The sequence below is a fragment of the Phoenix dactylifera genome, chromosome 12 (genome assembly GCF_051530095.1).
Source record: "Phoenix dactylifera cultivar Ajwa chromosome 12, Ajwa_hap1_PhDact_Kaust_v1.1, whole genome shotgun sequence".
In the NCBI taxonomy this organism is placed as follows: domain Eukaryota; kingdom Viridiplantae; phylum Streptophyta; class Magnoliopsida; order Arecales; family Arecaceae; genus Phoenix; species Phoenix dactylifera.
In genome coordinates, this window is record NC_143201.1 from 18,846,295 (window position 1) to 18,869,296 (window position 23,002).

Consider the following 23,002-nt stretch of genomic DNA (forward strand, 5'->3'; position numbering starts at 1 on the left):
GTTTTCGTTTAGGTCGGTCGATCAATTTACTGCCATAATGAGACATCCATCAAGGGCTACTTTACCGGCACTCTAGCTTCCATGCAAATTGGTCTCAGTTTTGAATTATGTTGTGAATTCAATGGATGTGGCTGGTTCACTATATAAGGTGCAAAAGAATGTGTGACAAGAATATCGAAGGACAGGCAACTCGATTAATGGAAAAAAGTTGCGGTAAGCATAATTGTTGTGGAGCCTGACTTTCATGAAATGGTGACTAGTGCAAGTATTGCCAAATCAAAGATTACTTAAGGATTGAGAATTCTCTATTAAATTGTGAACACAAGTGAGTTTGATATACTGAGAAGATAACTAGCTTCAAATTAAATTATTCTCATCGATTTCAATTTGGGCTAAGATTCATTTTCGAATATCCAATAACTATAAAACATATGCCTAACTATTGCTTGTATCAGGTTACTTATAGAATTCTAGAGATCTACCTAGTGTGCTGCTTTCCGCATGACTGGACCTTCAATTTCATAGCCTGTTCTTTCAAACAATATATTTTTGCTTAATAGTAACCAATGACGATGACCAATCATTAGAATATCTAATTAAGTCGATGGCTCACTTTTATAATAACTAGACATGCCAAAAGTAAATATAAAGAGTATCTGTCAACAAATTAAATCTTAATTGACACATAAAACATTTATATATATGCATACAAATTGTATTCAAACCAAATCCAACAACCTAATTATTTTATCATTTACAGATTATATTTCACAACCCTACTCATCTGAAAACATGTGTACTTGGTTGCTAAAGAAGCAAGAGAAAGGAAATAAATATGGTTAAATTGGGGGGATAAGTGAAGATTAGCTTGTTTAGGCACAATATTTCTTTTTCTCAGCATTGAAATATAGTTCAATAGCCGGAGTCACAATATGCTGAAGTTGTCAACAAATCAGCTTACTTCGGCTCTTTCTTACAGGAAACACCAAATGGCACTGCATGCAAAATGAAACTAGAGAACACTTGATTTTACTGGAGTCCATAATTATGCCAGTTAAGTTTGGAAAATAAATTATCTCCACTAGCTAGCAAGAATGCGAAGTTTCCAGTAGCTCAGATGTACCTCATCCAGTCATCAGTGTGATGTTGGCTTCTTTCAATTATAAGCTAGTAGAAGTAGCATTATTGTGAGGACCCGTGCGGGCATGTGTTTAGTTCCACATTAGTTATTCGTTGGGTAGATTTTAGGTACTTATACAAGATCAAGGAACCCAAATAATATCTTCCGGCTAGCCATTTTGAATGAGGTACTGGGCTATTACAATTAAGTTTCAGGAAAATCCAATTATCCCAAAGGATGGACAATAACAACTTACATACCTGCCTGTGAATGGAGCTATCTTGCTTCCTTGGTCTTGGTGAACTTTACTAGGAATGGTGCATGTAACGTTCCAGCGCTGTTTTATATGTGAGGTTGGACCAACAGCTGATCCACTCGGCCTTCGGAAGAAGCTTCGACCAGGAGCATGAGAGGCAAACAAAACCAAATTGGGTTTAAGCAGTCAAAAGGAATGAATATTTGGGTAAGAACAAAAAGACTTGCCTTTAGTTCAAACCACAAGTAACATTAATCAGCAAAAGGTCCGAAGGAATGCATTGAACTCCAATTGACTTCTTTTAAGAAACCTTAAACAATGCGGGCTAATTTGCCATGTCAACAACCCTGGCCAAACATATTATTCCCTTATCATTTTTATTCCAGCAGCAGCATGATTAGGATTATAATACTATTAGATATGTACCTTAAGAAAATTGATGTAGGGATGACACTAAATTAAAACCATACTGATGCTCTGACACCTGGATTGAAAATAATCCTATGCTTCGTCATCCTTGATTCTTTCATTAGTATGTCGCCGCTTATTATTAAGGAACCGATTAGGATGCTCTGCGCTCCAAATTATTAGTAAACATATGATGCATTCTTGATTGGTTTGGACTTAAAAAGTACAGGTGTTTAGACTCCCAATCACTGTATTAGAGTCACAAGGTAAGAATGGGCTGTGATTTTGTTAGAAGAAAATATTTTAAAAGCCAGCCAAAAGCATTAGTTCCTCCTAGACGAGCCTTCTGCTTAACTAGATTTCCAACTTCCCAAAACACTGGTGGCAAATCTATTGGATCATGTCATGCTGTTAGGCTAAGGGACAAGCTATAGGTAGCATTATTGGCAAACTACCCAACTCTAACTTGCCTTGACCTGACCTGGAATATGATCTTCTGAAGGCTTGACGATATTTCCAGCTGACTTCCTAATAACTTGTCCGGTTACAACTTACAAGTCAATTTAGACCAGGTTAGCTCAGGTTGAGTTCAACAAAATCATTTGGGGAAAAATCACAATATTTTTGAGAGAAAAAGGAGACTTGAAAGAGTTGAGAAGAAGTTCCAATCGAACTCAGCTTTCTCTTGTGCCATACCATGCATGGCTCAGCAAGCCGATAATCCACCAAGAAGTAATTCCATAAGCGCAAGCCCTACTTGTTTCAAGAATCCATAGCAGACTAATTTAAAGTGAGGAAAAGAGAGATTAAGTTTTCAAAGTTACATATACACACAAATATATAAATACGTACATCCTGTGGCGATCTGGGCTGCATACGTTGCCTGATTGCTAGGAACACCTAAATATTTGGGGAGAGGAGTCTATCGTCGAGAATTGTTCTGGAGAGGGCTAGACTGCATGCTGATGAGAACATCCAGGCTACTCATCTTGGTGAGCCTATGATAGCTTTGGCACATGAGACTTCTTCTCTGCTCTTGTAGCGTCTCAATTGGTGTTCATCATCTGGGATGAGCTTCCTCGAGGTCAACTTTAATAGGTATATGTTGAATAGTGGTAGAAGGGGTAGTGCGGGCTTTGTAATCAAAAGCTCGAACTCCAAAGTGAAAGCAGCAGTTGAGAGTCTGATCTTCAACATCTCGGTTTCTAGAGTGAAGGTGAGAGCAGCATGCTAAGCTGTTGTGTTTTGAAAGTTGACGCCATTTAGTTGGAAGGCGATTCGGCTACAGTTGTTAGTTGGCTACAAGAGTGGGCGAGGGAGATTCGGATCCATCCCCTGCTTCAAGAGATCTGGAGCTTAGCAAGAGGTTGCATCTCTTTTGGGATCAGACATATCTATAGGGAGACGAATGGTGCCGCTAACTGGATGGCTTTCTTGGTGGCAGACAAGTTTGATGGATTCTGAAGCGCTTTGTGCACCAAACTAAACCTATAAAAATTCCCATGGATTCAATATGTAAAGGCCTTACTACTTCCTGGCATCCAGCAGCAACCTATGCAATGCCCCATGATTCGACTTAAGCGCTGCTGCAAGTCTATCGACCAACCTGTGATGCCCTTAAAAGGCTGATTCTTTCTTCAAAGATTCATAGGAGACTCCATTTACAGGCATCAATTCTGCCATCCCCTCCATTTTCTTCTGCGATCTGAGAATATCATATTACACCAAGTCAGCTAACCAGGCAGCTTTGCGAGCTCATCATCTCTAAATTTATAGTGCTTACCAACAATCCATAGGCATGGTTTTCATGAGCTTTGTGGCTTCCTGCCTAATTGGTCAGCTCTGGTGAGTTTTGCAACTGCGGCCACACTGCAAAAAAATTGCCAGTGGAGAAGAAGACAGCTTTTCAACAGCTCATGGCAGTGGCTACGCTCCTGCCCAGCTGCTGCAGCCAGGTGTCTTCCTGGCCCCCTTCTCCTTCATGGTGTGCCGAATCTCCGCAGCCTCTACCGGTCGACCAGCAGCTGCATAAATGCTGCTAAGAAGAATGTAGTATCCACCTTCATTCGGCTTCAGCTCCATCAGCTTCTCCACGGCCCGTTCCCCCATCTCCACATCCCCATGGATCCTGCAGGCACCCAGCAATGCTCCCCAGACCATGTCGTTGCTCGGAATTGGCATGCTTTCGATCAGGCGATATGCCTCCTCCAGCAGCCCTGCCCGGCCCAGCAAGTCCACCATGCATCCGTAGTGCTCCACCCCGGCCTCCACCCCGGCGTAATCCCCCTGTCTCAGCGCCTCGAACACCCTGCGCCCCTCCTCCACCCAGCCCTTGTGAGCGCATGCACTCAGCACTGACAGGACCGTCACGCTGTCGGGTCTCACTCCCTCACCACACTCCACCATTTGGTTGAACAGTGCGGTGGCACTGTCGGCGTCCCCGTGGGCAGAGTAGGCCGAGATCATGGAATTCCAGGAGATCAGGCTCTTCGTACTCGTTTCGTCGAATAGATGGCGTGCCTTGTGGAGGCAGCCGCACTTGGAGTACATGTCGACGAGGGCGTTCCGGAGGGAGACCATCCACCCGAACCCGCGCTCCTCGATGTAGCAGTGGACGCGCTCGCCGGCCTCCAGGTCCCCGAGGGCCGCGCAAGCCGAGATCACGCTAATCATGGTCACCTCGTCGGGAGCCACGGGCATCGCCCGGAAGAGCTCCAGCGCGCCTCGGGGCCGCCGCGCCTGCGCGTACCCGGAGATCATGGCCGTCCAGGAGACCACGTCGCGGCGCGGCATCGCGTCGAACACGCGCCGCGCCGCGTCGGAGTCGCGCGCCCGGAGGTAGGCGGTTAGCAGGCCGGACCAGGAGACGACGTCCGGGGAGGGCATTTCGTCGAAGACCTGGCGGGACGCGTCAGGGGCGGCGCGGGAGGCGTAGAGGTGGATGAGGGCGTTGTGGACGTGGACGTGGGCCGGGTGGGAGCCCAGGCACCCAAATTTGAGCGCCTGACCGTGGATTTCATCGGCGGCGGCGGCGGTGGAGGAGGAGGAGCGGCAGCGGGCGCGGCCTTTGAGGAGGAAGGTGAAGGAGAAGGGGTCGGGGGGGACGGAGAGGCGGCGCATGGAGATGAAGAGGGAGAGGGAGAGGGAGGGGGAGCGGGAGTTGGCGTAGCCGCGGATAAGGGTGTTGTAGAAGAAGGCGCCGGCGGTGAGGTGGCGGAGGTGGTTGGAGAAGAGAAGGGAAGCGTAGCGGAGATTGCCGGAGGGGGAGATAGCGGCGAATAGGAGGAGTTTGGCGAGGATGAGATGGGTGGTGGCGGTGGGGAGGTGGTGGAGGTGGCGGATGAGGCGGGCGTGGATGCGCTTCAGGCGGGGCATGCAGGTGATGGCGTCGGAGAGGGAGAGGAGTGTGGCTGAGATGGCGGCATTCTGGTGGTGGATGTCCCCGCCTGCGCTCATTACACTCCCGGCTTTGCTTGGACTCCACCATGCCAGCAGTGTTCGTAGTTCCCCCACAAGCCTTGATAATTTAGTTCAAATTTAGTTTTCCCTTTTGATAATTTAGTTCATTTTTTTGATAATTTAGTTCAGATTTGATTTACTAATACATTTGATGCACGTATTTGGTGAGGGATGATATAAGCTCTATTTGAGATTGCTGTTGATAGTAAAATTTTTAAAAATAAAATTTTTGCTAGTAAAGCTTTCAACAAAATATTATTGTTGTTTAATAATTATATTTTTAAGTTACTACAGAACTTATATATTTATTTAATAATTATATCAAAAAATATTTTTAATATAATAAAATAATAATAAAAAATATTACATAACATTGTACATTCCACTATATATTGTATAGTGTAGAAGCATGACAAGCATTCGGATTATTTTGACTTGGACAAGGCATCTTAAAAAAATAAACACCACCTGCAAAGCATTTTTGAAGGCAAATTTAAGAGCATGGACTAACAGCTGTTAAAACAGAGAAATTATAGCGCAAATATAGGTGTCCTGTATACAGTTATGAAAGTAAGGCTCTTATGCTAATCTGAGACTCTCATGATACACATATTTGCAAAAGTAACTCAGTTTTGATCCACCTGGACAATTTTTTGTGTGCTTGAATCCACCACATTAGAAAAGATGATCTAATAAACAGTAGGGAAGGAAATTATTCAATAAAGGGGTGATTAAGCACGAGGAAAAAGAAGATAGGGGACCAAAATGTTTAGAGCGAGTACAAAAAATGATTGCACCAACAAAGAATGTTGTTTCAAGGAGAAAGTTGGGGAAGCATTCTGTGGACGCATAGCTCGGTTGAGAATAACAATAGCAGCAGCCAATTATACAAAGAGACACATGAATTTTCTGCTTGTTGCAACTTCTTTTTGTTCATTTGGAAAAATGACCTCTGATCAATATTGGATACATTCAAAACCGTAAGGAATTGAAACAGGCAAATGATACGCTCTGTCAAGCATATTCCATGTAATTACAAGCATAAGTGATACTAAACCATTGCTAGAGGTGATGGAGCTAGAGGAGATAAGCTAGAGGTGAATCCAAGCAGCAAAATCGGTATGCAATCTTCTCATCTGCAGTCATAACAAAAATCAGGTGTTCCATTGCTTGCAACGTTAGATACATGCAGCATATGTTATAATGGGGCCTCATCTCCTTTCATTTCCTGTAATTAATTGGAAGATATGAACAGGCTGAGTGACATAATGGAACTTAGATCATATGTTAATGGGAAACACGTGGACTTTATGCAAACACTCAGCAGGTTTAGTGATCAAAGGGCCTAGTTCCATAGCTCTTTAAGACTACATTGCACAAGTCAAATACATGCAGTTCTCCAGCCTACTTTTAAAAAGGCAAAAAAAAAAAAAAAATCCCACACCTACAATGACGACTGGCACATACTGTGATTAAAATAGGATTAAAGCAGCTTCTTTCTCTCAAAAAACGTCTTTAGATGCCATAACTGCAAGGCTGCCACTGATAAACACACAAGAAGTGAAAGGAAACTTAGCCATGCCATCCTAGAATTGGTCGTTCTGTTCATGTCTTGCATTTCCTCCTCCCTGAAACATTATCAGGAAACAAAATATTCAATGCATGCAAGTGGTCTACAACAACATCTGATTAGGATTTTGCAACCTAGTGGACAAGTGGTCACATGATAAAACCAACAAAACTTTTTGGTACATTTAGCATTTGAGAATGTAGGTAGATAATTAAAGGAAGTGTTTATGATGTAACAGATTGAAAACTGCTGACAAGAGGTAGCCTTTTAAATATTAAAAAAAAGGTGATAAGAACCATTCATCACAGACCACCCTTCTCTTAGATGCAACATAAGAGGGAAGGATAGTTTTGAGTGGATTAATAAAATTCCAACTGAACAATCTGGTTTAAATCTGGACAGTCTACACCTGCGGGTATCTGTCCTGCATAGACTCGATAATAGCCGGGAGGCCTTTTAACCCATTTGCTTCAGTTGGCTTAGTGAAAATTTCACTCTGATAGAGAACCTTTTCTTCAAATTGTTAATGAAAATTTAAAGAGATGTTTAAATATCATATGTATTACCTTTCACGAAGATAGAACATTTCATCATGGATCGACTTAACAGTATCCCCCAGTTTCTTTAACTCCAGCTCCATAAGCTACAACATAAATCATAATACAAATTTTTCAGCACAAACTTTAATCCAGCTTGAGACAGTGAATTTGTGGATTAGGTTTGCACCCTTGCATCATAGAGAAATGGTTTTAGGAAGTATGAACTAAAAATCAGCAAGCAAACTTGCACGACCAGCAGTTTTTATATATTGTAAAGCATCTTCCAGGTAAAAGTCAAACAGAAACTCATAAATGAAACACCATGTTTTGAAAGAATGTATTCATTGCTAAGAAGCTTTAAGAATTCAATTTCTTGAATAAACAATTATGTAAATCCAAGAAGGGTAAAAGAACAAAAAATTTGCCCATATAAAATGCATGACAATATATTTAAGTTGTTCATATCATGTTAAATATGCTGGATCAACATGTTGATAGATACAGAATATTTCAACAAATAAAAAAAAAAGCTTCCATGGTCCAGCCTTTACTGTCAGGAATATAAGAAAAGATGAAACTGTATGGGGGGTTTGAAAACCATATGGTATCTAGAACGACGAATTCAACAAGATCATTTTCGTGTGCTTCCTGGTGAAGGATTGAGAGAAATATCCAACTTCGTGAAACTTTCCTTTCACAAAATCAACTCAACAAACTCATTGTCATCATCAATCAATCCTTCATCCATCAACAATGTGGTTGCCCATGGAGCACAATTCTTAAGAAGGTAAAACAAAAGTATTGTGTAGATTTCAACATGTCATTCATCTACATCTATACTACTACAAAGAGGGAATTGCTATCCATTTTATGTGACTCTCCAACTCTTTAACTCTAAGTTTTCTGCTCATCCAATTTCACCCTCACTTCTTCTTTCTTTTCCACTAGCAAGTAACCTGCGGTACATGGGCTCTAATTAAGCAATAGCAAAAAAATAACTAATAAACACATAATAAAAATCAAAAAAAAACTTCTTAATTTTTTTCAGCAAACACATAGTAATAACTTTTTTCTAAAAAATTATCTCGGTTCTATTACTCCTCTTTTTGGTGCTGGAGCTGGAAAAGGCAAAAAAAAAGATCGGAGAAGTTTGTTATACTATTGCTAGTGTTTGGTAAAGTTAATGGTTAAAATATATATGGATACAAAATTATATAAATAGAAGAGAAATACTAATAAACAAAATAAGAAAGGTAATGTTCACAAAAGAAAAGAGTCCAAGAAAAAAACCCCTAATTTAATGTAATTTATATTCATTCTTAAACCTACCCAAAATCATACGCACTATATCGCCTCATAATTAAAAGATGTTATTTTTTTTATTTAACCTACTGTACCTACAAAGATAAATATAACAAAAGAAAAAAATTATCAAAACAATTTAGCAGCATGAATAGTCTACAACCATAACTAAATTTATAAAATCATATAAAGTCATGAAAAGGAAATCAATTAGATAAGTAAATTATTGCAAATTTTTTGTTTATGGAATAGGTGAAGCCAACACAGCAGTACTGTCTATAAAAAATTAGACAGCTTTAAGTCTATCTTATTTTTTTAAAAAAATATACCACAAATGCTACTTCCATTGTTCTACCAAAAAATAATTTTCAAAAAATAATAGATTTTCGGTTGTGTTGGCTACCACATGCACCTCTAGCATTCCTACTGGAAAATAATCAAGTTGGGAATTTTTTATATCATTGATCGTCATCCTAATCATGTTGAACACGTGTAACACAATCAGAGATACATTTTATGTATCCTCATATCTCCATGACTTTGTGATATGTGAGCTAAATAGTATGTATAGATGAACTAAATCATTATATGCTAAATTGAACAAAAATATTTCTTCATATATTTTTATTTCTCACTCAGTTTCTCAGTGAGGTCTCAGGAGTGTGTGTGTTCGATGGCATCACCTCAGCCATATTTTCATTACACTTTGAACAAAAATCACGGCGGTATGTTGTGTAAAATTTTTAAATAAAATTTTCCTCACAATATCCATATAAAGATGCTAAAAGTAACCTCTAAGGAGCTTTGTCTCACAGCAGTTGCAGGTTGCAACAACACCTGACAAACTCCTAAATTATATTCAATTTCACCTTTCCCATGTGGCTTCTCAGCACAATCAATTACTTATTTACAGACGTGAATGGTTGATGTGGATCTATACTTTCTTTTTAAGTAAATATGAAACCATACCTTTTTGAGATGGCTAGACTCATGTGAACTGAGGAAACATTTTTTGCTTAAACTTAAACGGCATGGTTTAAATAAATATTTTTTAAAAAACTTTATGCAGCTGCCCACATAAGGTCATGAGGACCACATGCACATGCGGGCGCCAACGGAATCATGGGATGCGCATTCTCCATTTGTCTATAAAAAGGACCAGATGCTGCTAACCGCCATGTATCCCCGCTCATGTGGGATGCGTGTGTGGCAGCCCTAAAATCCTAACCCCACAAAAATCGTGCGAGCTAGCACGCCTTCCAATTGCTCAGTCGAAACATAGCTACCATCTCAAAAAAACAAAAAACCTATTCTTCTTCGGCGGACACATACCATCAGTGACCCTGCTTCAACCAGCAACAGACTGCAATTGCCCTCCAATCCCTTGCTGTCGCCCTCCGATCCCTTGTCGTCGCCCTCCGATTCCTCGTCGTCGACTTTCCTAAGGTTTCTACCCATCCTTTCCCCCCCCCACCCTCTCCCCCCCCCCCCTCCCTCATCCCTTCTCCCACCCCACTCCCTAGGGTTCCGCCTTCCCTTAACCGGCCGCCACCACTCCTCCGCCAAGTCCAACGCCTAGCACCGTATCTTCCTCTTCACTCTTAGTCCCTCACCTCCCTCCATAGCCGTCCCCGGTCCCATGCCCAATCACTAATAGTTCGTCGATGCCCTCAACTCCACCCCCAATCCCCCACTCCTCAACACGGTCGCCACTGCTCCACCGGCAGCGGTCCTAGGTAACCATCCCCATCAAATATCTCTCACTCTTCCTCTATCTCCTCTGGTTCTCTCCCTTTTTTTTTTTGAGCGAATAGAGAGGGAGAGCGTAGGAGGTTTGGAGGTAGTGGTGCTCGGCCAACCACAGAGAGTGGGAGATGGCACTTTTTTTTTGAGTAATTTTGAGTTCATCCAGGAGGTTGCAAGCAAAATACCCCACTGCTACGGCCAGCAAAATGTGACCCAACTCGTTAATTTGATCCATGTTCAACCTGCAATAGGCAGATTTGTGAAGCCTTGCACGCTTTGAGAAGCTAACACTTGGCAACCTAAGAGAGCACCGGATCCTCCTTTAATGTATAGTATATATTTTTTAAAAAAATCCATCTTAGATGAAAAATAATAATAGAGATGCTCATTTTCTTTAACCCATCTCTCTTTAAGGGAATTATACTAAAAGTTTATTAATTGAATCCTAATGCAAGCCCACTATTTGGCGTGTCAAATCTTGATCATGCACTCCAAATTGAAATACCACATCATGGATCTTGGAATTGGTATAATATCTCTCCTTACACAAACTCTTAAAAACTCTTAAAATAACTTGAGCTTAAGAAGGCACAATTATTCCAATACACTAATTTAAAATTAAACATAAAGTGGGCCTCCTATATATAACCCAAATAAAACTTATATGGTGGAGCCTTTGGAAATGAACTTTACAGAGTTTTATCCAACTAACCATTTCATGAAACCAGCATACTTCTGGACCTACCAGCAGCAACATCAGAGGACTCGGTCTTTAACTCAGCTATAAACAGATCAAAGACAAGTTCTAGTTTACGTTATATCATTAGTTTAATGGCTATAACCATTGTATTATTAATATTCTGCTTTAGTTTTCAATCTCTTGATATTTTGTTCTGTTGAACAAGAACCTTACATGTAATAAGGAATAACCCATGGACACAATTTGTAAACATGAACTATTATTCAAGGGATTTTGCAGAAGGTAAAACTGCTCCATGATAAATAGCATAACACTCCCCCCCCCCCCAAAAAAAAAAACAACACACACAAGAAAAAAGAAGAGAAAAACCACCACCTGAAAAAGGGACAAAAGAGAATAGGCCTACAAAAAGGTTTCTGCAGCGTGTGAAAAGACTCTTAAGTTAGTTTACAGAACACTGACGTGAAGAATAGTTAAGGTATGAGGCCTACCCAAGAGTGGTTGATTTCCTAAATCTCCCCTTCATCTCCCTTTTCTCCCTCTTTATGAGTCTCTTTTTACTGCACTCTGCACCAATGAAGCAACTGACTCTCTTCAGTGATCGCTAGAGTAGCAGCCCAGCTCCTTCATAAGGATTGGCTGGAATATGAAAATAGCTCCGCACAGCAGATTCGAGCTGCTGCTGTAGTTAGCCAACCATCTCCTCTTTTTCCCCTTCCCAGCAAACCCCCAAGAGTCCACAAAAAAGGCACACCAACCAGCTAGCTTCACGGCCTATAAAACTTGGGTGAATCTCTTAATTGCAGGGGCGGTCTGAATCCACAACAGCCACATCAGGGTGAACAGCTCTGCTGTACAAACAGTCCCAACCAACCCCTTCTAAGCCTCAGCAAACTCTCTCTGAAGTCCCAATATGTTTCTTGCCATGTTAAAATTAAAAAAAAAAAGGAGCCCTTCTCTAATACCCATTTAGAGCGAGTGGCCCCTCTTTTCAAAGCAATAGTCAGATCTAGCATGTAATTACTGGACCCAAACTTACACAGCTCACATGTTGATCATGTGATACAGGTGACGACTTTCTCGACATAGGTGCCAAGTGTCTGAGTGTCAACTTCAATTATATTATGCTTCAAACTTTTACATGATATACTTAAATCAGCCATGAATATTATATTAGTGTATTTTCATTAATTATATACAAATTCTATTTTGTTATTATTTTTGTTTTATGCTTTCTCAGTTGTTTAATTTCTTTTGTTTCCTATTCACAGCATGTATACATTGCTTGTCAGCTAGATAGAAGAGTCTCAACTTCAATTTCAAAACATACCTTCCAATGGCATTCTTGAAATAGGTCAGGCATCACAAGAACAGTCTGGGGACAAAACAGACATGCTCTTCAAGATGACTAAAGGACTACATGTATCTATCTAGTAAAGGAGATTTCATTCTCAAGTTGGACATGAGTCTTTGCATGTAAAAATCTTCCATTAAAATGAACATACTCAGAGGACTCCAAAATACTTATCATTTATCCGACATTCATATATAAGAAATCTTGCAATATTGCCATCCCAACAATAGGTCACAGCATGTCCTGATTCTCCATTGCTGGCCCAACAAAATAATCTACTTTGACTTTAATGACGTGTTCACCTTAAAATTTTCGCACTTTTCTTGTTGCAACAGAAATTTTAATCTTGAACAAAGAGATACAACAGATATAGAGGTTCATATGAGTACTCTAAAGAACTATAATATTTTCCACTTGGTACTTCCAATGGAAACAATATGGATACAGCCTCTAAGCCCCTGATAGCATCCCCGAACACAAACCACAACCTTGCGAAAATATCCTTTATATCACTGGCATTTGCACATCATGCCAGCTTCTCTGCTCGTGGCACAACTAATTATCATTATATCACAATCACCCAAACAATAGTATGGCAGCAGAATTGTGCTTATACAAACATCAAAACAGCTTTAGTAAACTAGAGGAGAAAAATTGGTGACTTGCAGCTTCTTGAAGTCCATTTAAGAAGTTATCATTTTTAGGCTTTCTTAATATTTTTGGAGGAAAAGACAAAAAATATCCTAGTATCTAAGCAACCACACAATAGCAAAACAAGATCCAGCACTTCCGGAGTTTGTGAGGTTAGCCGAGGAAGAGAGGACAGAAAAACAAACAAAGCTTTTATGTTTCACAGGTAACAGCTAAACTCCGATTTTGTCAGGTAACTGATTAGATAGCAAAAAGTATATCCACAAGAAAACGCATCGGTAAATGCAATTCATATAAACCCTAGCCAACAAGACTGCCGAAACATCAAAAAAACTGCTTACATCAATCTGCCCCTTCTTGGCGACATTCGTCCAGTCCTTGGCGGCGACGCCGGTCCTCCAGTCGAATTCGAGCGTCACCGTAGCGGCCGGCTTGTGGACGGGCGTCCAGAAGCACGCCAGGTAGTCCCCTGCCTCGTTCGCAGTGAAAGCAAAATTCCCCAACTCCACGCTCTCAGCAAAGTGGATGCTGTTCCCGTAGGGCGACGTAACCTAAATAAATCCCGAATAAACAAATAGAACAATTAGATCAGATTAGATCAGAGGAGGATCTGGGATTGAGAAGAGAAGGGGCTAGGTTTATCATACCCGGACGGTGACGCGGTGGGAATCGGGGAGGGGGCCGGAGTCGGCGGGGTTGACGACGCCGTACTTGCCGACGGCCATGGCGTTAAGCTTGATGTCCTCGGAGATGCACTTGGTCTGCCCCGACTGGAGGTCGAAGCGGAGGGATCGGGCCGGCAAGGCCAAGAGAGAGGCCATCGCCAGGGACAGCACCAAGCGCAGACCCGCGGATCCTCCTACTCTTCTTCCTGGCCCCATATTGTCGTGATTCCCGAAAGGAAAAATTATAAAAAGAATTCAGACGCCTTCCCTTCCTCTCCTTTCTCTTCCTCTTCTCTACGACCGTGTTCGGATCGGGAGAGGGTCGGCGGGGAGACGGATATCGGAGAGGAAAATAAAAGAAAAGGTGCGATCTCCGGAAGTCAGAGGAAAAGAAGCCCGCAAGGGGCGTCGGTTCCTGCCACGTGGACCTGGAGATATGCTGCCGATGCAGGGTGGGCTGGGTTAACCATAACTGGCCGATCGAAGCTGTGTTTGGTTTAATTTGGTTTTGTTGAGCTTAAAGTGATTAGAGTTAGGTTGGATTGGGTGTAAAGGCTTGGACAACCTGACCAAATTCAGGGACTTGGCATCTCTAGCTTGAGGCAACTCTCATGGAAAAGCAAGTTGATGTAGCCATCCTGCTTGGAAATTATGGAGTCAGGTTGGGATTGGATGGAGGTGAAAAGGTCCCAATTTAGGTTGAAGTAGGGTGCTATCATGCTGGATTGGCTTTGGATACCCATTAAGTTGTTTGTGTCTAAATCATCCAAAGTTCCAAATCCTACCCATCCAATGATCAGATAAGGTTTAAGTCTATGTTCAGGTAGCAGATGTAACATGAGATCGATCGAGTCGGTGAGTCTGAGTCGGATACGTTAAGACTTGTACACTGCTCGACAATCAATTTGGGCTAAATATAAATCAGGTCCAAGTCCAGATCACTTTAAAAAAAAAAAAAATCACCAATGATATGGATTCAAAGTATAATTTAGCTTTTGTGAGAAGAGATTGCAGCTGCTGGCTGCTGCTTCACCAGTATATGGGTATAGTGTTAACAAACTGAGGGAAAAACACTAACCTCATGAGAATGGATGCATATAGACCAGTCTTTAGGTTACATATATATTTTGGATCAAGTAGCCAAGTTCCCTGCACTGGAAGTTTTGATTATCCAAATCGAACCCATTTGTATTCCAGCTCATGATTGTCTAATTACTCCATCTGAATTCTTTGGACCTGGTAATTCAGGAAGCTCCTTCAACATGCAATCAGTCAGCTAAGTTTGTGAGAGCAAGCCATTGAATATATTGCCCCAAAACGTCAGACTTATGACCTGGAACCGGAGAGGAAGGACCAGCAACAAACCAAGATCATTTCTGTGCCCTGCACCAGCTATTATCGCCAATCTTGTTTAGATGGAGGGATAAATTATTCATGGATAAACTTCAAAACTAATCAAAGCTAAGAAGAACAACAAGGTGGTCGAAGAAGAAATGCACAATCCAGGAACCCCATGGATCAAACCATCCCTGCAAATGAACTATGAAGTAATGCTATGGAGCTCCCATTATGTGGCAAGAGGATATTGGTGCAACTCCCCACATCATTTTCTAAACTATGTTCTTTCTTGAGGCCTGTTTGAAAAATCCAGCAGAATTGAGTTGGATTTTTCATTAGATTCAAGGAGCGGATAATCCAACACCTCCTCAAACTAAATCCCGTGGAACAAAAAAAGTGAGGGAGCTATGAAGATTTTTTTTATTCCTACAGGCCAAGCTCATGGATAGAATTTAGACTAAAATACAGCTTTTAGAAAATTCAGTTCAATCCTGCTGAATTTTTCAAACTAGCCTTTAAAAGTCATTTATGCCATACTAGGATTCTAGAATTGGACTGAACCCGGGTTTCCTTGAATGGTTAAACAACTTCTCTTCCACCGGTATGTTCTCCTCAAAGATAATGATATCTAACCATATCTAAATGTATCTGGTAAACAAGACAGGCCCTAACCCACCTTACTCCAGAAAATAAATAGCTGTTTTAAAGCAAACAGCAGTACTACTTTACATTAAGTGAAGTATTTATTCCATATTTAATTACCTTAGAAGTAATTTAAACAATTTACACCTAGAGCAACTTATTTGGCAACCAAAATAGCTTAAGGCTTTATTAATCTGTTCATAGGTTATTTATTTTAGGTGCTAAAGCATTGCTATAAAGTAATTCTCCGTATGTAATTCTCCATATCAGGTGGTACTTGGTTTTGCTTTATATGGTAGCAGAGATGGAAGATGGTACCCAGGAGCCCTCTCCGAAATTGTGGATGCCGATGAAACTCTGGTGGACAAGTTCCATCAGAAGAGTTTTTTTAACTGCAATTCTGGCCAAAACTTGAACGTAGCCATTATAGCTTTTCCGGTTGGATTTGGGTTCGTACTTGTCCTTTCGATGTTAGGGACTTGGGGGTCGTGTGCAACTATGTTGCTATTTCCAGTCATCCTCTCGTCCCAACTTTTCCATATATGGATATAGCAAGTCAAATCATAAACTATAATTGTACCATCATATATCATCTCAGATCCATTTGCAAAAAAACTGTTCATGATTTAAATGGCTCTCCAATGATACACGAAATCGTTTTCTCAAAGAAGTTGATAGAGAGCCTTGGCCTCAAATAATTCACTCAAGTTGGATTTGTTTGCTATAGCTACCAGGAAACCTTTCAAGGGAAACAATTGTGACGCAAGGCTAATCTATCCTTGTGGTGGAGTTGTGAAGCAAGTTATAACTATTTTGCATCAAACAAAAAACTAGGAAAAATTTCAGCTCAAATTAGGTGAGCCTCTTTTAAAATATATATATATATAGAGAGATTACTTAGACGGTACTCAAATGAATCTTATTGGTCTAGTACATTTTGCACTGCGGACACATAAAAATGATGTGACTGAAAGACTCTTAAATTATGCATTACAAAATTAGATAATTTAAATAGTATAAAATAATGTATGCTCTTTTTGTGGGGGGTGGGGGGTGCAAGCGGTCATTCGTCGAACTATAAATCTCGTGCTAGTTCTTGGTGGTGTTAGGAAGCAGCACGTAATAGGAGTAGCCTGATAGGGACCATAAGCAATATTAGCCTATCAAGCAGCTTTCTCGATGACCCATGGATTGGCAGGCCCTCTCAATCAACATGGATTTAGTATCTCACGACGCGAAGGTTGGTCAACTTTGTGTAGCCTTATTATTAATGATGCAGTTGGTTATGTTCTTGGCAATAAATAAGTTGTTCATGAATTATATGTTGAGTATATCTTAACTTTATAAATTCTAAAAAATCGAATTCATATCAGCTCTAAAAAGTCGACTTAGAATACTGGTTATAATTCACATTAACTTAGAAATTGGCTCAACTTCAACGTCTTTGAAAAGATGGATCTTCTGTTGCACCACAGTTGCTAGTATTCGGTAATAATGTATGCCCTATCCCACTTAGGAATTTAGTATTTTTAGGATTTTTTTATTTTTTTTTGAGATATTCAACTGAGAGATGGCTCTGCACCACCTAATTATAGAGGACTCCTAAAATTTGTAGTTTCTTTTTAGATGGTACATCTAAACGGAAAAGACCTACCAACTCATGGAGGTATTTCTTTTTTTTAACAAAAATAGAATTTCAACAAAAGACCTACAAAACCATGCAGGTATCTAAAGTTGAGATACTTTTGCTGTTCTCAGTCCGAGTATTTTAGAAGTAAGAATTAAGCAGCTGAAAGAATGCACAAGTGGACCAGCACCCTTCCACTTCATGGATAGGTAATCTAATTAGGGATTACAGAATAGTTATCAAATAAAGATGACAACTCTACTTAGAAGTCAATTATATATTGTTATTTATCTTCAGTCTTTAGTTTATTTGGTTATGTTTTAATGAGCAAGATACAGTAAAGGCTAGTTTAAACATGGAAACTAAGGTAATTTGTTTATATTATTTTATATTGTTTTCCCTCATCTCTTGTTATTCTATTTAATGATTCTAAAGAAAAGAAGAGTGACACTTTGTTGCAGCTTTTTTTTTTTGGAATGTTCTTAATGTCAATAAAAGTCATTAGATTGTTATATCGGTGAAAGAAAATTGGATCTTAGCCAAAAGGAGGAGGGAGAAATTGGACTTATGAATAACTTTGTCATCCTCTAAAGCTAGCAAGAAACATTTTCTCATGCTAGAAATGAGGAATAGCTCGATCCATTTTTCACCGGTCAGTATAGCCCTTTTTGGTTGATAAATAAAGTCTAGGACACACTCCACTCTTCTCGGTAATTCCGTAACAAAGCAATACATGGAGGAAGCTGACATGAGCGAGGTGGAGCGAGGCTCCTGAGCTGATCACACTCCACTCTTCTTGGTAATTCGGTAACAAAGTAATACATGGAGTTCACCAGCTATTAATTTTTCACACCGCCAAGTAGTGGGTCCATCAAGGAACCGGGGGAAGAAGAAGAAGAAGAAGCAGTCCTACTCCTACCACCACCGCCATTTAACCATTTCCAGCGAGAGAGCGCAAAGTACACCAGCCCAGAGGAGAAGAAACCATAGAACCAGCCGACGTTGTAGATAAAGATGAGGGGCGCCGGAGTGGACTCGAGCATCCCCAGCTTGTGAAGAAACCCCGGCACTACCGGCACCATGCTTACCACCACTGTCACCATCGCCGCCACGTTATACCCGTGGCGGTAGTAGTAGGCCCCGTCGGAGCTAGCAGAGTAGAGCTCGTCGACGTGAAGAATGCCGCGGCGGAGGACGTAGTAGTCGGTGAGTAGGACGCCGGTGAGGGGGCCCATGACGGCAGAGTACCCGACGAGCCACGTGTAGACGAAGCTGTCGGGCGAGCTGTAGATCCTCCACGGCTGGAAGGCGATGCCGACGAGCGCGGTGAGCAGCGCACCGGACTTGAAGCTGAAGGTGGAGGGGCTGAGGCTGACCAGCGCGTTGGCCGGAGCAACAACATTCGCCGGGATGTTGGTGGTCAGGATGGCAAGGGTGATACCTGGGATGGCGAGAATTTTGGCGAAGGGGCCGCCGATCTGGCTGAGGAGAGCGATGGGGTCGGAGATGAGGCGGCCGAAGATGGTTTCGGTGGCGGAGGTGACGGCGAGGCCGACGAAGGCGAAGGAGCCCATGAAGAGGGGGAGGCCCAGCTGGCCGAGAACCTGGTCGGCTTGGCTCCGGGCGTAGCGCGAGAAGTCTGAGATGCTCAGCGCCATGGTGGCCCAGCTGCCGATGTTGGCGGTGAGGGAGGGGAAGAAGAGGACCCAGAATTGGGGCCAGGTGAGCCGCGGGGGCTGGGACAGGATGGGGCCGAAGCCGCCGGCCCGGACGTAGGCCCAGGCGAGGAGGAGACCGGCGAGGAACACCAGGACCGGCGCCGAGTACTTCTCGAGTTGGCGGATACCCCGCATTCCTCTCCATACGACGGCCAGCTGGGCGAGCCAGAAGAGGAGGAAGCAAGCGAGCTCCAAGGGGGAGGTGGCGAGCCAGGGGAGCGGGCGGGAAAGGGAGGAAGAGCGGAGGGAGGAGGGGAGGAGGAGAAAGAAGGCCTGGCCGCCTATCCAGGACTCGATGCCGAACCAGCCGCAGGCGACGAGGGCGCGGAGGAGCGCGGGGACGTGGGCGCCGCGGACGCCGAAGGCGGCGCGGGCGAGGACGGGGAAGGGGAGGCCGTACCGGGTGCCGGGGGCGGCGGCGAGGAGGAGGGGGAGGAGGAGGATGGCCTTGGCGGCGACGACGATGGAGATGCCCTGCCACCAGGCCATGCCCTCCTCCACCAGGCTGCCGGCGATGTAGTAGGACGGCACGCCGGTTACCATCCCCACCCAGAGGCCGGCCATGTCCCACGCCGTGGCCGTGCGCTGGCTGCGGGGTACCGGCAGGAGATCACGGTTGCCGGCCGCCTGAGACCCCGGTTCTCCGGTGCCGGCAGTCATAATGGCCGGCCGGCGACGAGGAATTGGCCAAATCAGGGGAGGGAGATGAGAGGGAACGGTGGCATGGCAATGGGGGTGGATGGTTGGAGCAGGGAAGACTCGAGTGGGGACGGCCTCCCTAAATAGAATTTCATGGTTGATGAGAAAGTCAACACAAGACTTCAGTTGTGTGATCACATAGCGTGGGAACCCGGTCAGGTTAGTAAGTAATAACAGGCCGAGTTCCAGAGACAAATGTAACCCATGTACGTTATTCATGTAAGTACATCTGTATTTCTTTTATGATTATTTTTTTGTGCGCCATATGGCAGAAGAGAACGCACTAGGTAATTTCCTTTTTTTTTTTAACATCGGTAACACCTGGTAATTTCCACGGGCAGATGGATGGATGCAATTATTAGAGTGGGATGCAATAATTAGAGCGGAGCGCTTTAGCGTGAGGGTGAAGAGATTTTAATTATTAATCAATCAAGTCAGAGAAATAATGGGGAAAGGGAAGTCGGAGGTGCCGCCGTGTCTTTATCCGCTTTACGCAGTGGTTTCTGTCAAGCGCGCACAGGAGGTGGCTGCACGAGGAACGCGAGAGCGTACGAAGGGGGAGTGCGGTTTCTCTGCTGTCCGGGAGGGCGCGGGTAGTGGGTCCCGGTTTTTTGTTTTACTCCGTCAGCGGATGGCCAGTACACCTCTAACATGGATATATCAAAAAAAATAAAAAATAAAAAATAAAAATAATAAAAAATAATATATAACAGAGCGCTCTAAGCTGCTTCTTTTTTCTATTTGTAGAATTCTCTCAGAGTGAATGATCATGGACAAAATCTCTCTATAAACATGCCCGACCTAGAATACAACATCGCCTCTTACCATGGCTCGGATGTTCCGGAGCAGGAGAGTGGCGCCCATCCACACCACCGGTGCCTCCTAGTTCTAGTCAATTACTGTGGCCAAGTCATCCTCGAAAAAAACTGTTCTGGCCTGCAGAACACATCACGCATAATATAGACCAGCTCACGTCGTTCTCAACTCCACCTCCAGAATAGAAGTGTCGAAGATTTGGCACTAACCAACAGTAATAACTCTAGAGTCCGAGACCCTAATGACAAAGCCTGCCCCACCTCTTCTACCACCATCAAGGATGGAGGCTTTCATGTGAAAAATATAGGGTTTGGTATCTTGTTTGCTTGTGATTGGTTTTGCTCTCACTCTTCATTGAATAGACCTTTCCCACCATTGCCGTAACACAATGTACTCTCTCTCTTGACAACTGTTGCTAACATACAGCAAGAGAGATAGAGAGCAAAAGGGAAAGAGAGAAAGGTACAAAAGAAATAGAGAACGTGAGCAAGAGAGGAGAAGTGAGGGAAAGATAGAGAACGAGAAGAAGAGGGAGAATGAGCATGAGAGAAAAGAAGTATATTCAGTTATCAAACCAATTAGAAGGAAAGATCATTTCAAAACTATGCACATCTAGAATAAATAAAATGTATCGAAGCAAAACTCTTAATTTTATCATAGCATGAATATAGTTAAAGTAATGTCCTAAAGTTTGGATCAATTTTCTAAACTGCTGAACCCAACACTCCAGCTATAAACTCTGCTTAGTTTCTTGTCTATTCTACCGTATTGTCTCTTGCTTTAGAGAATTCTTTTGACCATCATCTTCCCTAATCATCTTATCTAATTGCTTGTTGGTTTAGCTAATGTGTCGATCAAATATTCGACACTTCTTGACATTAGGTAAATGTGTTCATGGCACGTACGATGCTCGATCGACCATCTGCATTGACAAGCACATGTAAACACAGTGGTGGAGCCAAGAGGGGGCAATGCAAATAAGGGAATCCACCTTGTCAAGCAATTTATCCAAATCTATAGGGCATCGTATAATATATTACAAGTATTTGTGCACACTTGCAGCCCTTCTTCGATAAAAGAAAAAAAAAAAGACTTTTATGTATAACTTTTGCAAAATATATTATACAAAGAATCTTCATATGCATAATGTGAAAGCCTTTGTTGCACTCTTTAAGTTATAAACTGCCCCTACTTTTATAAAAAAAATGATTTCTTTTTTTGCTCTTTATTTTAATAACCATCCTGATTTGGCCATGCCTTCTTTTTCATTCCCCAGAGACTCTTCGTGCTTTTATTTCTTTCTTCTTTGCCATTTAGTATTATCCCCTTTTCATTAGACAAACAATATTTGGAATTTGAGACTCGAGGTTTGTGTTGTTAAATTTAGAGCTGCAAATGGATTGGATTGACCTGCTTTTGATTCAAAAAAATTTAAAACTAATCCAATCTAACCCGAATGGATCCAAAACTAGTATACTATGTACTTCAAAACTCTCCCCGAATATAAAAAAATTAATAATATAGTTGGTCAATACTTTATTTTTTATTTATAATTATATATATACTTATTAAAAAATAATATATAGAATGCATTTTTGCTAATATCTACATGTTGCTTGCTAAGTAATCAATCTATATATGTTTATTATGGTACTTATCTAAATTATTTTTGACCTGATTTAGCCCAAATAGATTAATAAAATTAATAATATATCCAATCGGTTCAACTTGATATGGATTGGATTGGATTTAGGTTTAATTTTTGACCCGATTCAAATATAGATTGGATTTGGACTTTTGCTTATTCTGGAACCTATCCAGCTTGCTTGTAGCTCTGTTATTGCAAGTCCTAATTTTACTGGGAATATTTAACTAACTATTTCATTGATTTGAGTTTAGTTTGTATTTATTTAGTTTAGTGCCTCAACTAATCCTAGCTTGGCTTGCTCAACCATGAACAAGATGAAGAATAGACTCTTTTCCTTACTTCAACATACATTACCAACAATCCTCCTATCCTCTCCCTTGGAAATTGAATAGGATTGTTAGGCTTTACCGGCTCGGGTTCCATCAAACAAATTACACCCATATACACATGGAAATACAGAAATAGTACCAAGCAATAACATGAAATAGGATATTAAAATAAAACAGTGCATGCCCATAGAGTGCATGAAACATTATGAAATTAGTGCAGCAAATTAAGTTAATACATTGCGTAAATTTAAATAAAAATTATTGGCAGGCTTTCCACATGTCCTCCTATCCTCTCTTGCCCCCTCCCCCTGCAGATGTAGCTATCTCTTCCCCATATATCACCACCATTTCATAACAAATAAAATTGTGGGAGATGCAAGAAGCCAGAACAAGAACTTCGAGCGTCGAGGGGAAG

The 23,002-nt window shown here is 41.8% G+C and overlaps 2 protein-coding genes and 1 pseudogene across 3 annotated transcripts; all 3 read right to left on the minus strand.

The window, feature by feature from the left end:
- Positions 1 to 2,541: 2,541 nt before the first annotated feature.
- On the minus strand, positions 2,542 to 5,374 carry LOC103705681 (pentatricopeptide repeat-containing protein At1g74630-like). Its single transcript, XM_039129998.3, has 2 exons — positions 3,568 to 5,374; positions 2,542 to 3,489 (listed from the first exon to the last, which is right to left on the minus strand). Exon 1 carries the CDS (start codon positions 5,238 to 5,240, stop codon positions 3,711 to 3,713), a length of 1,530 nt encoding a protein of 509 aa, XP_038985926.2. The 5' UTR covers positions 5,241 to 5,374; the 3' UTR covers positions 2,542 to 3,489; positions 3,568 to 3,710.
- Positions 5,375 to 6,439: 1,065 nt separating this feature from the next.
- Positions 6,440 to 14,177, minus strand: LOC103705680 (transmembrane emp24 domain-containing protein p24delta9-like). Its single transcript, XM_008789486.5, has 4 exons — positions 13,753 to 14,177; positions 13,447 to 13,656; positions 7,380 to 7,456; positions 6,440 to 6,871 (listed from the first exon to the last, which is right to left on the minus strand). Exons 1-4 carry the CDS (start codon positions 13,984 to 13,986, stop codon positions 6,727 to 6,729), a joined length of 666 nt encoding a protein of 221 aa, XP_008787708.1. The 5' UTR covers positions 13,987 to 14,177; the 3' UTR covers positions 6,440 to 6,726.
- Positions 14,178 to 17,929: 3,752 nt separating this feature from the next.
- Positions 17,930 to 19,987, minus strand: LOC103705679 (purine-uracil permease NCS1 pseudogene; annotated as a pseudogene). The gene has a single exon (XR_015972102.1). The product of XR_015972102.1 is annotated as a purine-uracil permease NCS1 pseudogene (transcript).
- Positions 19,988 to 23,002: the final 3,015 nt, after the last annotated feature.

What these genes read in the sequence shown, in the direction of transcription:
- LOC103705681 (XM_039129998.3), bottom strand. Translation starts at nt 5,240, where the DNA reads ATGAGCGCAGGCGGGGACATCCACCACCAGAATGCCGCCATCTCAGCC.
- LOC103705680 (XM_008789486.5), bottom strand. Translation starts at nt 13,986, where the DNA reads ATGGGGCCAGGAAGAAGAGTAGGAGGATCCGCGGGTCTGCGCTTGGTG. An exon ending in CCCACCGCGTCACCGTCCGG is followed by an intron (nt 13,657 to 13,752) that starts GTATGATAAACC and finishes GGATTTATTTAG; the next exon opens with GTTACGTCGCCCTACGGGAA. An exon ending in CCAAGAAGGGGCAGATTGAT is followed by an intron (nt 7,457 to 13,446) that starts GTAAGCAGTTTT and finishes TTTATGTTGTAG; the next exon opens with CTTATGGAGCTGGAGTTAAA.